At 44.3% G+C, this 13,355-nt stretch overlaps 1 protein-coding gene and 1 long non-coding RNA gene across 2 annotated transcripts; one reads left to right on the forward strand and one right to left on the reverse strand.

Annotated features, from left to right (window-relative positions):
- Positions 1–218: 218 nt before the first annotated feature.
- Positions 219–5,033, forward strand: LOC108951407 (uncharacterized). Its single transcript, XR_010480385.1, has 5 exons — positions 219–2,859; positions 2,963–3,083; positions 3,376–3,801; positions 3,879–3,973; positions 4,544–5,033. It is a non-coding gene; the product is annotated as an uncharacterized LOC108951407 (long non-coding RNA).
- A 241-nt stretch (positions 5,034–5,274) lies between these two features.
- LOC135595484 (transcription factor TCP8-like) lies at positions 5,275–11,041 on the reverse strand. Its single transcript, XM_065086451.1, has 2 exons — positions 10,093–11,041; positions 5,275–9,981 (listed from the first exon to the last, which is right to left on the reverse strand). The coding sequence occupies exon 2, from the start codon at positions 7,318–7,320 to the stop codon at positions 5,689–5,691; it is 1,632 nt and encodes a 543-aa protein (XP_064942523.1). The 5' UTR covers positions 7,321–9,981; positions 10,093–11,041; the 3' UTR covers positions 5,275–5,688.
- Positions 11,042–13,355: the final 2,314 nt, after the last annotated feature.

Raw genomic sequence — 13,355 nt, forward strand, 5'->3', positions numbered from 1 at the left:
AGGATCCGATTTCTTTATCCATCCCGCCGATGTCGTGCTATAGTGTGACGAAGGTCCCTCGCTAACCGTCCATCGCTTTTTTTTCAAATCTGAACCGTCCATTATTTCGAGTAAAAAATAAATACAAAACGTTGATTTGATCATCAGATAGGTGGACGGTTGAGATTATGGTACAAGATGAGATCAGACGGCTTTCTGCGGTTGCTATATATATCACAGCGTTTGCGTTCGTATGTGAGGAGGGCGAGAGAGGCGCCGCGACGGCTCTGGAAGCGGCGGATGGATCTGTGAGGAGATGAGGAACCAAGCGATCTCTGATATCCGTGATGCATTCCACGATAGTTTTCAATCTGAGATCCGCAATCCGTTGCTCGAGCCGTGCGTCCTCCTCTCCTCTCCTCGGCCTGGTGATGGAACTTTTGAGTATTCTCTCTGAAGGCCGCTCCTTGTTCGCCTATTTCTCCCCTATGAGTTGTCGAGCTCCGGTCATGTTTCTGATGCCTGGAAACCCTAGTTTTTTCTTCTATTGTTATATCTCGTTTTCTCGTATCTTGCTTATTGCTCTCTTTTTGTGGTTCGAACTAGAGATTGCATTATGTTGGAGATTAATTTGAACCTTCTTTAGGTCTTTGTTGTCTGAAAAACCTAGTTAGTTACTTGCAGAGTCTAGATGTGACTCCGAGATTGTAATCGGTCGTCACTACCCCAAATTTTGTGTTATTTCTTGGATTTTTCCCCATTTTGTACGGTTCTCTTCTTATTGTTGGATTTAAAGTTCTATTTGTTTGTATTATTCTTAATGTTTCAGAGTTTTTGTGGCTTTATACCTCCTCTTTTCACAGCTATACGATATGTAGATTCTATTCTTAATGTTTGAAAGTGTTGTTGGCTTTGATTTTGATACTCTGTGCTTTCTTTTGGGTTTAAAAGTCCAAGTTTTTTATTGAGATTTAAATGAGAAATCAAAGTTCGTGAAACAATAAATGGATTTTTGCTAGACATCACGGAAAAAGCTGCTGTACAGATTCATTTTTTCTTGCTTTACTTTCCATGAAGTGCCTAACAAATGGTGGAAGTATCTTCAGATGTCCCTATATGAGACTTAGTGAAACACAAGTGGATATGGAATACTTTTGTAGGAAGCTGCAAATTTGACTTGGGACTTCGCATGCCTTGTGATTTGGAAAGTTATGGCATATGCTGTTTCTGCTACTAATACCACTAGCTACTGCTGTATTATTTTGACCAAAACATGGTTATCCAACAGTTGAAGAATTTTTATGTCTCAAATATCTGTCTTAATATAAATAACTTCTTTGTTTTAATGTCACCAGAAGACCATAATCTGTACATATGCTCACTATTCTATGTTAATCCTGTCCTTGAGAATATAGATATGTCATTCCTTCTGATAAAGAAATCATTTTTAGTTGTGCTTTCATATGTATTGGGTTCAAACTTTGAAATGCTGTGTCTATGAAATGCGAAGCCCAAGATTCGGTGATTTTTAGAATTGTGATGCTACTCAGCACTTTTTTTCGGTTATATTGATGCCTCTATAGCAGACACTTGCTTTCAGTGGCATATGGTAGCACCAGCGCCCATGGACATGCAAGTTTATAGCTTTCTAGGTGCCAGAGATTTTGTGAATATGGTCGTGATACTTGAATTTGAGTACCTTCTGGTCAATGACATTTATGTATGTGGTTCTATTTGCTTATGACATATCTAGTATATAGTTCTATTTGTGTTGTTTGACTGATCTTGCAAAGCTACTTTCATCCTGTGTGGAAGTGGTAACATTTTTAGTTTATAGTAATCTCAAGATCAGTGCAGGTTTTTCAACTTGGCGAATATGTTCTTCATTAGTTCTTATACTTCCTTTTTGTTTACACTTTTTTTTTCTTGTTTAAGATTTTGTTGATTTACCAGCGAAAAGCTTGCCCGAGTTCATTCATCAACGACTCCTTTATATTACTTAACTTTTGAAGTGCCTAACCTTAATATTAGAGATGCACCCAATTTATGATTCATACCTTTGAGCATGATATATAGCTCATTTAGATGCTATTCAACTAATGCAACATGGTGATCAGGTTTGGTGCACCTGTTGATTTTTCATGGATGCAACATGCTATGACTTGAGAAAAAGGAAAACTAGGAATCTATGTGCTTACAAGTGAAATGTGATGCAAATTGCTATACAACCTTTCTTTTGTTTTCCTCAGTCGCAACTTGATGCATAAGACCTTGAGCAATAGACCTGCATAACTCAATTTTAAGAATGATATTTTCAATTGTAAGAAATCATACATCAAGAAAATGGTGGGACTTTCAACCATGGTCCCTCTTGTAACGACAGTGCAGTAGTAGTTGGCTGAATCCATTGAGAGTCAAGCCGCCATCGGATGTCAGACCATATAGATTGATTTTGGCAATAGTTCTCTCTTTTATATTTGGTGATACTGGATTGGGCCATGCAGATTTCCAAAACAAGGTTTAAAACCTTGATTTGAAATGGTTCTGTAAGATAGAAGTTCGTGTTGTTTGCATTGCAGAAAATGCCCCGGCAATATCCTCCTGCATTTCATTGTGTCTAGTAGGCCTGATCATATGTTTTGAATAGCTCATATTTTATGGCGCTTGATATGATGTCTGTAATGGATGGTTAAATCGAGGCTAACCAGGAAAAGTATGTCTAAAAGTCAACACGGTGGGGCTGATCCAGGAAAAGCAAACGATAAGTTTTGTATTCTGTTGTGGCTGTGAAAAGTGGATGCGGCTGAGACCAATTAGGTTGGCGTTGCTGTGCCGATTGCAGTCGACATCAAGAGGGAGTAGCATCTACCAGAAATCTTTGTAATATCTTATTCCTAGTGTCAAGTTCTTTTCATTTCAGCAAGACTATTGACTTTGGTGGGTACTTTCTACCTGTTCATTGACTTTAGCTCCTGCTATGCAGGTCTCTATTGGGCAAAGATGGATTCACGGCGTGCCTTTGTTCCCCTACATGCATTACAGGACTACAGGAGATGATGAAGACGACTCGAGCCAGGCCGTGCTTCTGCCGAGCCCGCAAAGGGGTACAGTCGCCTCCATTTCAGAAATCGTGTTCTTGCTCTACTGTTTCATTTGTCCTTCCAATTGGGTATATGATCTGTAAATGATGGCTATCTGTGACCAAGCAGTTGCCATAATTGCTCTAATCATGGAGCTCAAGACAATCGCGTGGAATCCACTTCCAAATAATTCGACAAGAGAATACATGTTCATTACCATTTATTTTTGTTTTCTATTATTTTGTTCAGTAACATTTGTTCGAATGATAAATGAAATGATGAAAAGCTAAAGTTGAACGCATCAAATCATCCACAGGGTCCGGAGGAACTCTCAGATCAAATTTGGCAGCGGCGAACACCCGACCCATGAGACAAATCACCTGTCATCCCGGTACGAGACAAGCACTCCGCTGCGCCAACCACAATAAAAGCAGGGAGACCGAGACGAGAAAAGACAGAGAGAGAGAGAGAGAGAGAGAGAGAGGAATCTCATCGTCGCGGACGGTGACAACATGATATGAGAGGAGGTGGGGAGGTCAGAGGGGGCACTGTCCCTCCCCACGTGTCTGGCGTCGTACGGGTCTGATCGGAGATGTACGCCCGCCTCCCGGTGGCTTTGATGGGCGCGCAGCAGCGGTGGCGAAGCCTGTACGTAGCATACGGCGTACACCTCCGCTTGATGCACACCACCTGTTCGCTCCGTGACCGCGCAGAAACCGGCACCAATCGATGCCCCGTTACTGTGAGTGCACTCTTTATCATATCCACCTCCTCCCTCTTTCATAAACACACCCTAACCGATACACATGACAACGACAGGTTGTCATTATAGATCGCCTATTGCACCCACCGGCGTTGTGATTGGACGCAACATGCGGTCCCACGTGGAGCCCAACCATGCCTTCGATCATAAGGTATGTAGGTGTTAGTTTTCTTTACAATCTTATGTTGACAGTAATTTGATCTTTAAAAAATATGTATATATAATTATTAAAATCTAGTGAAAGATTAGCATCAATTTCCACACCCATTAGAATGCGAAGTGGTTGGTCGTTGGGTGTCATAACTCAAAAACCAAGTCTCAGCTATTGAAATCAGGATCATGATGAGCGTCCATTCCGGCCTCCTTCAATCATAGAGCCATCGAGATAAGGTCAAACTTTGTGCACATTATTATTCTAGCAATCTAAATCATGGTCGATCATTAGTATATTTTCATACATCATACATCTTTTTCGAGAGTTTGTTGATCATTCCAACTGTATCCAAATAATACGAGATTTGATTCTTAGGTATGTTGAATTTTCTACCTTTTGTTGGAATTTATCTTTAATTTAGAGCATTTATGATAAACTCTGAAGGATGCATTCTCCATCCTTTTTTTTACTTTGTTCAGTAAATGAATTATCTTAGATGATTTAATATATATAATAAAAGTGACAAAAATAAGATTATTTTGCTAAGAGAAGGCTACAAAATTGCAGTCCCACCAGATGGGTTGCTGCGGCGGCTGACCTTTTCCTGAGGAGTTGGAGGTCTCAGTGCCCACACGTTTCCTCATCATGATAACCTGCAGATCCCCATATCAGTTCATAGCTCGTCACTGCTTCTTGGAGTGCAGACAGACGAGGTAACAAGCGTGTCTTCTTCACCTGCTTTTTATTGTTCTGGCTCGGCTCTCCATCTTGAAGAGATTTCAGCTCGAAATGCTCGAGCATTTGAGGGAGGCGATCGGGCACCGCCGCGAGAGGTCGGTGATCGATGCAGAAGCAAACGCCAATGGGCATTGCATCGTTAGCCGAACTCACACGGCAAGCCATTTGCACGGATCACGAAGAGCAACACGGACTCCGAGGGCCGTGTCCTTAACGGATGACCATTTAGGATTTGGTCGTTCGGGATTAGTCTTCTTCCCAGCTCGGTCGTCTTGGAGATGAGGATGTTTGCCTACTTTTGGACGTGACAGTGAAGGCCCTTCGTTTCTGTGTTGCGTCCAAAGGTGAAGCCGCGGCGACGCACATCGAAGGCGTCGCAACAGATGATGCTTTTATCCTCCATTGCAGGATAAAAGCAGGACTTAGGTATGAGGAAGATTCCAAAAGACAGATTAATGCAACAGTTTACAAGGGCAGGGAGAAGCACACCAGAAAAGGATTATGAGTTATCGGTCATCTAAAACCTCCATCTCTCTCTCTCGCGCGCGCTCTCTCTGCGCTTAAACAAACAAAGAATTACTACTGCACAGACGAATTGGATCCCTATACAAATCTTTGTCCCCCACTCTTGGAAGTAAGGTTCTTGAACTCACAACACTCAAGCAGAACGAAACAAAAACAAAGGGAAGGGGAAAAATAATGATAAGAGAAGTGGCAGTGTTCTTTCGCAAGCTGAAAGAACGCCGTCCACTAATTTGAAGGATTCTTTAGCACCCAAAGCTCACCTTGTGCGAGTCAAAAGAGAAGAAGAAGAAGAAGAAGAAGAAGAAGAAGAGGAAGAAGAAGAAGAGGAGGAGGAGGAAAGGAACACTCGCCGTTGCTGGATTTGAAGCTCCAATTGGATTTTTTGTTTCTGCCTTGCATGCGTGCGTCCAAGGTTGCTCTTTGACATCCTGTGAACTCTCCTCCTTCTACTACTGTGAACTGGTTTGGTGGTCCTCTCCGCTGGCTGCACCTTGGTGCTGCTGATGGGTACTGTGGGCTTGGTGATGGTGGTCCATTGGCTGGTGGTGTTCGGAATTCATGCTCAGGCCACCACCTCTATTGTATGCATTGAGGGCCGCGAGCATCCCGAGATTGGTTTCCGACGTTCCCAATCCGAGATGCTGAGCCGCCATGCCGCCCGTGGGCTGCTGCAGCACCATCGATCCCAGCGGAAGAGCGCGGCCGCCTTGGAACTCGGCACCGCCCGATAAGTTTATTCGCGACATGAACTGGAGTGGCGCTTGGATGCTGCTTCCGCCGCTGATCCCGGGGTGGTACTGCCCGGCCATGGCCGGGAACGTCCAGATGGACGGCTCTGAGGGTCCGGTGGCTGCGGCCACCGCGGGCGCCGCTGAACCCGTGGACACTGGAAGCATCCAGAAAGCTCCCCCAGCTCCGCTGTTCGGAGCAACCGCCCACATTGCCGCCGCAGGAAGGATCCCCTGCGGCCTCGTCAGACCTGCGGCTGCGGCAGCTGCAGCTGCAGCTTCCTGCTGCTGTGACCGTTGATGCAATTGGAGCCCGCTGCCGGCCCTCATAGACTTGGAGGCCGACGACGGGGAGGACGGGCCTGCCCCTCCGCTTCCTTCCTGCTGCTCATCTTTGAAGAGATCCTCTCTAAAACGTTTCCTCAAATAGGTGTCGGCAGAGTCGCCACCGCCGCTACTGCCTCCGCCTTGTAACCCTTCTCCAATCTGATCGGCCGACAGGAGCTGATGTTGGTGGGGATGAGGGTGGAGCTGGTGGAAACCGAGCATTGCGGCGGCGTGGGAGATGCCGGGGTCGGTCACCTGCTCGAAGTCGGGGCGGTGGTGGGCGAGGGCAAGCGCGTGGAAGGAGAGCGGGGCGGACTTGGAGGGCGGGGAAGAGAGGGAGGAGCCGCTGCTCCTCAGCGAGATGTTGAGTGTGGAGAAGTTGGCCGGGATGGTGCCGGTACCAGTGGTAGCTATGATGGCGGGTTCCGCCTGCTGCAACAGCCACTCGATGGTCTCGCCATCCGTCTTGTGCCCGAGCTCCCGCGTCAGCTGGAACACACGCGCCGCACAGATGGCTGGCATGCGGATCCGACGCCCGCGGCCGTCGACCTTGGTGTGGCGATCTTTGGAGGAGCGTTTGGCTGGGGCGCCGCCGCCGGCGAGCTTCTTGGACGTGTCGGCGGCGGCAGAGGAAGATGAGGGGCCAACGGCGCCGGGGGAAAGGGAGGGATCGGGCTTGGCGGTGGAGATGGCGAGGGAGGCGTCGACGACGCCGTGGTGGACGATGGAGCCCATGAAGGGGGCTACTGAGCTGGGGCCCGCTCGGCTCTTTAACGGGACCAGCTCGAGCGACGACGGGATGCTGCTGTTTCCTTGCTGCTTCTGCTGGTGGTGGTGATGGTGGCCAAAGTGGTGCTGTGGCTGGTGGTGTTCCGAAGTGCTTCTGCTGCTGCTGGTGCCACTGCTGCTGTTGCTATTTGCCCGAACTCTTCCCCCTCTCCCTCCTCCTCCTCCTCCTCCTCCTCCTCCTGTTCCTGCACCACCACCTCCCTGTCCTCCATGCCTACTAAGCTCGCTTTGTTCCATGCTTTACTGTTTTCCAATCTATCCCTAAGATCAACACCAATTGCTTGCTTTTCTTTCTTTTCCTTTTCCTCTCCAACTGTGTATATATATTTATCTTTACGGCAGCTCCAGTTCTTATATTTTTGGATGGAGAAAAAAGTTGAGAAGAAATATTAAGGGGGGAGGGGAGGGTAGAGAGAGAGAGAGAGAGCGATATAACCTAGTTAGGGTTTGAGGAGGCAAACACGTGCAGGGGGCCGCTCCATACTTGGCTGGAGACTGGCGTGGGGCTCTCCTGCTGATTGACTGTTGTCTCTGTGCGCGCGTTGGTGCGGGCGAGAATGAAAGGAACGAAAGAAAGAGAGAGGAGGTGGGGAAGGAAGACGCTACCTGAGGTTGTTTAACTGCACAGATAAGAAAATGATGCAAGAAAAGAGTGAAAGCGAGCGGCAAACAATAAGATACGACACCGAGAAAGAAAGGTGCGAGAGAAGGGGGAAGGCGAGAGAGGCGCGTAGGTTTAGATCCTAAAACCCTAACTCCCTCAGCTTTTCTCCTTCCTCCTCTTTTCTTGCCTCGCTTTTCCCCACTGTTTCCTCTCCCTCTCTCTCTCTCTCTCTCTCTCTCTCTTTCTCTTTCTCTTTCTCTCTTATGATTCCTCACTCTCTCTCTCTCTCTCTCTCTCTCTCACCTACACACGCTATAACTGCAGCTTGCTCTCTCTCCTTGACACTGCTTGGGGGAGGGGGGCCGCCTGAGAAAGAAGCAGTAGCCCGCTCGTGGGGCCTCGGAGAGAATGATGAATATAGACTTCTGAGTTAGAAAGATGCAGTTAGGAACTTAACCATCCTTCTCTTTCCATGTCTCTCTAACTCCATCTCCTCCATTCCACCCGCCGGACACTGCTAATCCCATAACAGTCTCCGCTTCGTTCGATGATTAGGAGCTTAAGCACCCTCTTTGCCGTGGTTTCCATTATTATTACTGCGCCCAGGTAATATGAGGAGGAGCAGCAGTAGCAGTAGCAGTAGCAGCAGCAGCAGCAGCAGCAGACATTGCAGGTGCGCGTCAGATAAAGCATCTAATGCTGATGACAGCTCATCCCAACATAAACATCTCTTCTTTTAAAGAAATTTCCTTTCCAAAAGATAAAACCTTTGCACACTGTCCTCCAGTTAAATGAGGCAGACTAATACTCTTGTGAGATACTCCCAACACCAGCAGTAGAATACTCATCTGCCAGTCAACTCCAGGTTGCCCCACTTCCCTCCTCGCACAACACAGCAAGCACACCCCTTTATCCCCCTTCTTATATTAAACGTCACAGGGCGTTCCATTACTTAACTCCTCCACCTTTATTCATCCCCGCCACCCCCTCTTCTCGGTGCCTTCGGTGCACCAACCCGCGGAGAAGTGTAAGAGGATGGCGTGATCCGATGCGTCTCTTTCTTGCCCTCCTTTTAATAAGGCTTTTTTTTTCTGTGGGTGCTGATTAAAGGTGAGGTCGGTGCTCATTTGTTTTCTCTCAAAGGCTGAAGCTGAAGCCAAGCTTTTGTTGACTCCACCGGTGGCAATGTCAAACCTTATCATCTGCCCATCTTCAAATCATCTCCCCCCCCTGTTTTCCTCCACGGTTGGCCTCTCTGCCTGCACACACGACTCACCTGACCCACGTGCGCTCGGTGTCTTCTCCCAGTCCCCCCCTTCTCCCTCCCTCCGTGTTCTGTCAAGTTGCAGCGCAAGTTGCAGGAAGAGCAGGCGAGACAAAGGAGGAGGAGGAGGAGGAAGAAGAGGCGGAGAGAGGTGTGAATTCAAAATAAGCAAAGGTGGGGGTGTATTATATGGAGCCCTGAACACCAGAGACAACAGCATCACTGTTCCTGCATCACGCCACCATTGTTGGCTTCTCCGGATATGGGATTCCTGATGTTGACACCATCCCATCCCACTCACATCACAAAAATAATCCACGCAAACGATGCTGGGTTACTGCTCATCCATGGATATCATAATCAACCGAGTGAATCATTTCTCCCCGGTGTGCATTTGAAGAAGGCCAACCTGTCTGCATCCATCTTTGTGTCAATATTATACGAAAAGCAGAGCAAAGAAATCAGCTTTCAGCCGGTTTTGGGGCTCTACACCCACAAAGCGAACCGAAACCGGCGCCAGGGGCTTTCCTATTGAGGGAGATGGGTAAAAGGAACAAGTACTGCAGCGAGGTGTCTGGTTTTAGCTTCTTCGCCTTGGCCTGCGCGTGTTGTGCGTGCGCGGGGGGTGGAGCTTCAGGAGTTACTGCGGTAAAAGGAGACGCGAGGAGGAAGACGACGGTGGTAATTGATCAATTATTGTGGGGGACACAGCAAAGTAAAACTGCAGTAACCGGATGCCGTAGAACTGCACCCTCTCCTTTCCATTTCACCGTCCTCTGCTGCTGCTGCATGACGCGGATGCCTCGTACGGGCTTGAAATAAACCAAAAGGAATTGAAAGTGTTTCCTTCTTCTTCTTCTTCTTCTTCGTCTGGATGGATTTGAGATGTGAGCTTAGAGGATTTGAAAGCAGAAATCCTCCACCAGGGGTGACCCAAAAACAAAAAAGTCTCATGAATGGAGGTAGATTCCCTCTCGATCCACACTTGAACTGTCATGTGCTCTTCCCAATGACTGTCCTCCCTCCCTAACTGCAGTCACAAAGTACTTCCCATCTCTAAGCCAAAAAAGAAAAAAAAAAAAGAGAGCTCACAGCAACATCGGTAGTGGTTTTTGTCATTGAGATTAGGAAAAGTACAAACCATGTCGATTGAGATCCTTAGTAATGGATTGGTTTGTAGCCTTGCGCTTGTCTTCTTCCCCCTCCTCACAGCTCATGTCTCATGAACTCCTCTCTCTCTCTCTCTCTCTCTCTCTATTTCCTTCTTCCTGGACAATGATTCTTTCTCCTGTCCTTGGAGAGCATACAAACTGTCAAGAACAAGCTCATTAACCATGTGGGCCAATCATGGGTTTGCAGATCAGCACTGTAGCATTTTAAATATCAGAATGTGGAGGAGCCAAATCTGTCACGCACACATATTAAATTACGTGGATACAGGTGGACAGTAATGAGGTGGGTCATCGAGCTGCACCCTCTGCCTGCATTATCTACTCAAAACAATTGCTGCTACGCAGCTTTATGAGGGAGCTTACTAAAAGCCTTCTTGCCGGTGGCTGCGTTGCATCAAATCTCATCACCCCCTTCACATGCCTCCCTTCTGCCATTCCTTTTTTCTTGCTTCTTTCCTCCTCCCTCATTCATTGACTAAGCCATGACTCGGCTTCACCACCATCCGGTCTTTACTCCTCACCCAACTGTTTTGGCGTATGACACAGTGGAAGGAAGAGAACCAAAAGGCCAAGAAATAATATGAAGCAGGAGATCAATGTGGAAGAGGACCTACCTCTTCCCATCGCATTCGATTCCTTTCCATCGAAATATCGGGTGTGAAAGAAAAGAGCCACCGCAGTCAATTTGATTTGAGTTGTAGCCTGTCGATCACAGTTCTTCCATCGTATGTCTTCGAAGATTGACTCGTAGCTGCTGTAAGTTTCGGTGTGTGTCTGGTCTTCCAAGGCTTTCGCATATCTCTTCTCCGAATCCAGAGGACAAACGTCGAACACTTTATCTACCGAGGAGGCTATCGAGTCCGGTGATCTCCTAAAACCAGTAATTAGTTTCCCCTCGATATGATAAGAAAGCAGGGAAGAACAATGATTGAGGAAAGAAGGTGTAGTGGGCATGATGACTTTTAGGTGGCAAAGAAAAGGGTGAAGCCATATGATGGGAAGCTGCTCCTTTGGGTGCATCATTCAACCATGCAGATGGAGGCACTGTTGGGGTTCTTTACAGCACAAAGTGCAGAGGGCAGCAATGATGGCCGTGGCCATGGCCATCAGCCCCAGTTGCAGGTACAGTGACGAATGTTGATGCTGTCCATTCTCTTTCTCGTTGTCCCTCCTCAACAGATCTGTGCGCATACTTCAGCTACACAGAACGCGGATGCCAAGCTAAGAAGATGGTGACAGATCTTTGAGCATGGTGACAGATCTTCGAGCATTTCTCATCTATAAATAAACATGATCTAAATGATCTTTGTTAAAGAGGATACAGATGAGATATTATAATTTCTTTCTCAATCTTCTTAATCTATCAGTATAAATAGTCATAAGAAAAGATAGAAAGAATCTAGTTTTCTTTACAAATTGACAACGGTTGTTTGATTTAAAGACAATGCTCAGATCATAAGTTTTTTTTCATATGATATTGAAAGGTACATATCGTAAAAATCGATCTTATCTAATGTTATTTGATTTCAATTTTAATATTTTTTTTACACATTACATATAATATATCATAGATTTTATACTTATCTATTGTACGTTTGATGATGAGCATAATGTGATATTACACTATATGCCGCAAGTTTAGGACACACCCACAGCTTTCTTCGATGATCGGCATGTGTTTTAGTATCATTAGTGTTAAGTTTGATGGTACATTTATTGGGTTAAAAAATTACATATTTAAATTAATAAATATTAAAAATAAAAAAATAAAAATCACTTATCACTTTATAAGTAGGTTAAAACTTTGATTGATTTATAAGAACTTGATATGTGTATTATTACTAATTTGATCTTAAGTATTTTTATCTTGTTAGTGGTTGATGTTGAATGAAGTTAGTGAGTTAATTTATCATGTTAGATCATGATAAATTGCATTCTTAAATGAGGAAGATTGTGATGCATCCATTCAATAAATGAATTAGAGTTATTTAGGAATTACTTTGCAAGTGTCCAAATGTTATTTTGATAGGTTAATGTCCCAAGGGATATTCTTTCATCAATATAGTTATTATTATTATTATTCCCCCAAAAAATATTAAAACATTATTTTTTTCATAAACAATTTCAAGTTTCTTCATTTAAATTTATCTAGGAGGCTTTTACTTGTAAAATGATGATAGAAATATTCATAAGGAATAAATCATAATCATATATATATAATTATAAATATTAGCTGAGTTAAGTTATTCTTGAGAGGATGCATGTATCTATTTATTTTTCTTTTATGGTCTATGACATGGGTATTTTAGTAATTTAAAATTATCTATGATTTAGGGTTTTTAGTCTCCTCTATATATACATCCATCCATCCTCTTGTCTTAGAACATTGTTAAAATGAAATCGGCTAATGAAAATAAATTATCGTGGATAATGAGATCGACTAGCAAAAAGATAATGAGATGGAAGGGAAACTGCCCAAAGAGAGAGAGGTAGGGATTCCTTTCCTTTACTCTTGTTATGTATTGCTATAAATTGTCTTGCTTAACCATTGTTATAATAATATGTTTGTAGGAAGGATTAGTGATAGAGAATAATGAACCCTTTTTAATCTAAATCATCTCGATGATTAGCATGTAGTGTTGTTTGCATGTGAGACATATCTTTCTTTTAAGTCAATCCTTAGATTTTGTTTCCTCCTCTCTTCACACACTCCATAGATTGGTTAAGTCAATCCTTAGATGGCATATTGCAAATAATAGAAAGAAACGAAAAAAACAGAGACAAAAACAAATTTTGATGTCCTATTTTCCGAATTAGGCCTAAGTTGGTCGAGTTTAGTGAGCCCAACTCACTTAATGTGAACGACCCGATTGGATCCACATAGATAAGTCTCTATATTTATTTATTGATTTTTAGTAGTTTGGTAATAATGTATAAAACAAAATATGAGAGGACTCAAATCTCGTCTTCATCATTTATTCTTTAAAAAAAATCAAAAAATTTTATCGTAATTACAACTCATATAATATTAAAAAAATTGAAAGGGGGTTATATGAAGAGCTTACTTACGGAAAAAAAAAAAAAGAAAACCGAAATATTATGTTATAAAACACAAGTTCATATGAATTTAAGATTTCTAGGAAGAAACATTCCCAATGATTCAACTATGCTAAATCACACCAGGAAGGCTTGAAAAGTGGCTCATAGACTTAAGTTTATGATATAATAAATA

The sequence above is a fragment of the Musa acuminata genome, chromosome BXJ1-10 (genome assembly GCF_036884655.1).
Source record: "Musa acuminata AAA Group cultivar baxijiao chromosome BXJ1-10, Cavendish_Baxijiao_AAA, whole genome shotgun sequence".
Classification (NCBI taxonomy): domain Eukaryota; kingdom Viridiplantae; phylum Streptophyta; class Magnoliopsida; order Zingiberales; family Musaceae; genus Musa; species Musa acuminata.

What these genes read in the sequence shown, in the direction of transcription:
- LOC135595484 (XM_065086451.1), bottom strand. Translation starts at nt 7,320, where the DNA reads ATGGAACAAAGCGAGCTTAGTAGGCATGGAGGACAGGGAGGTGGTGGT.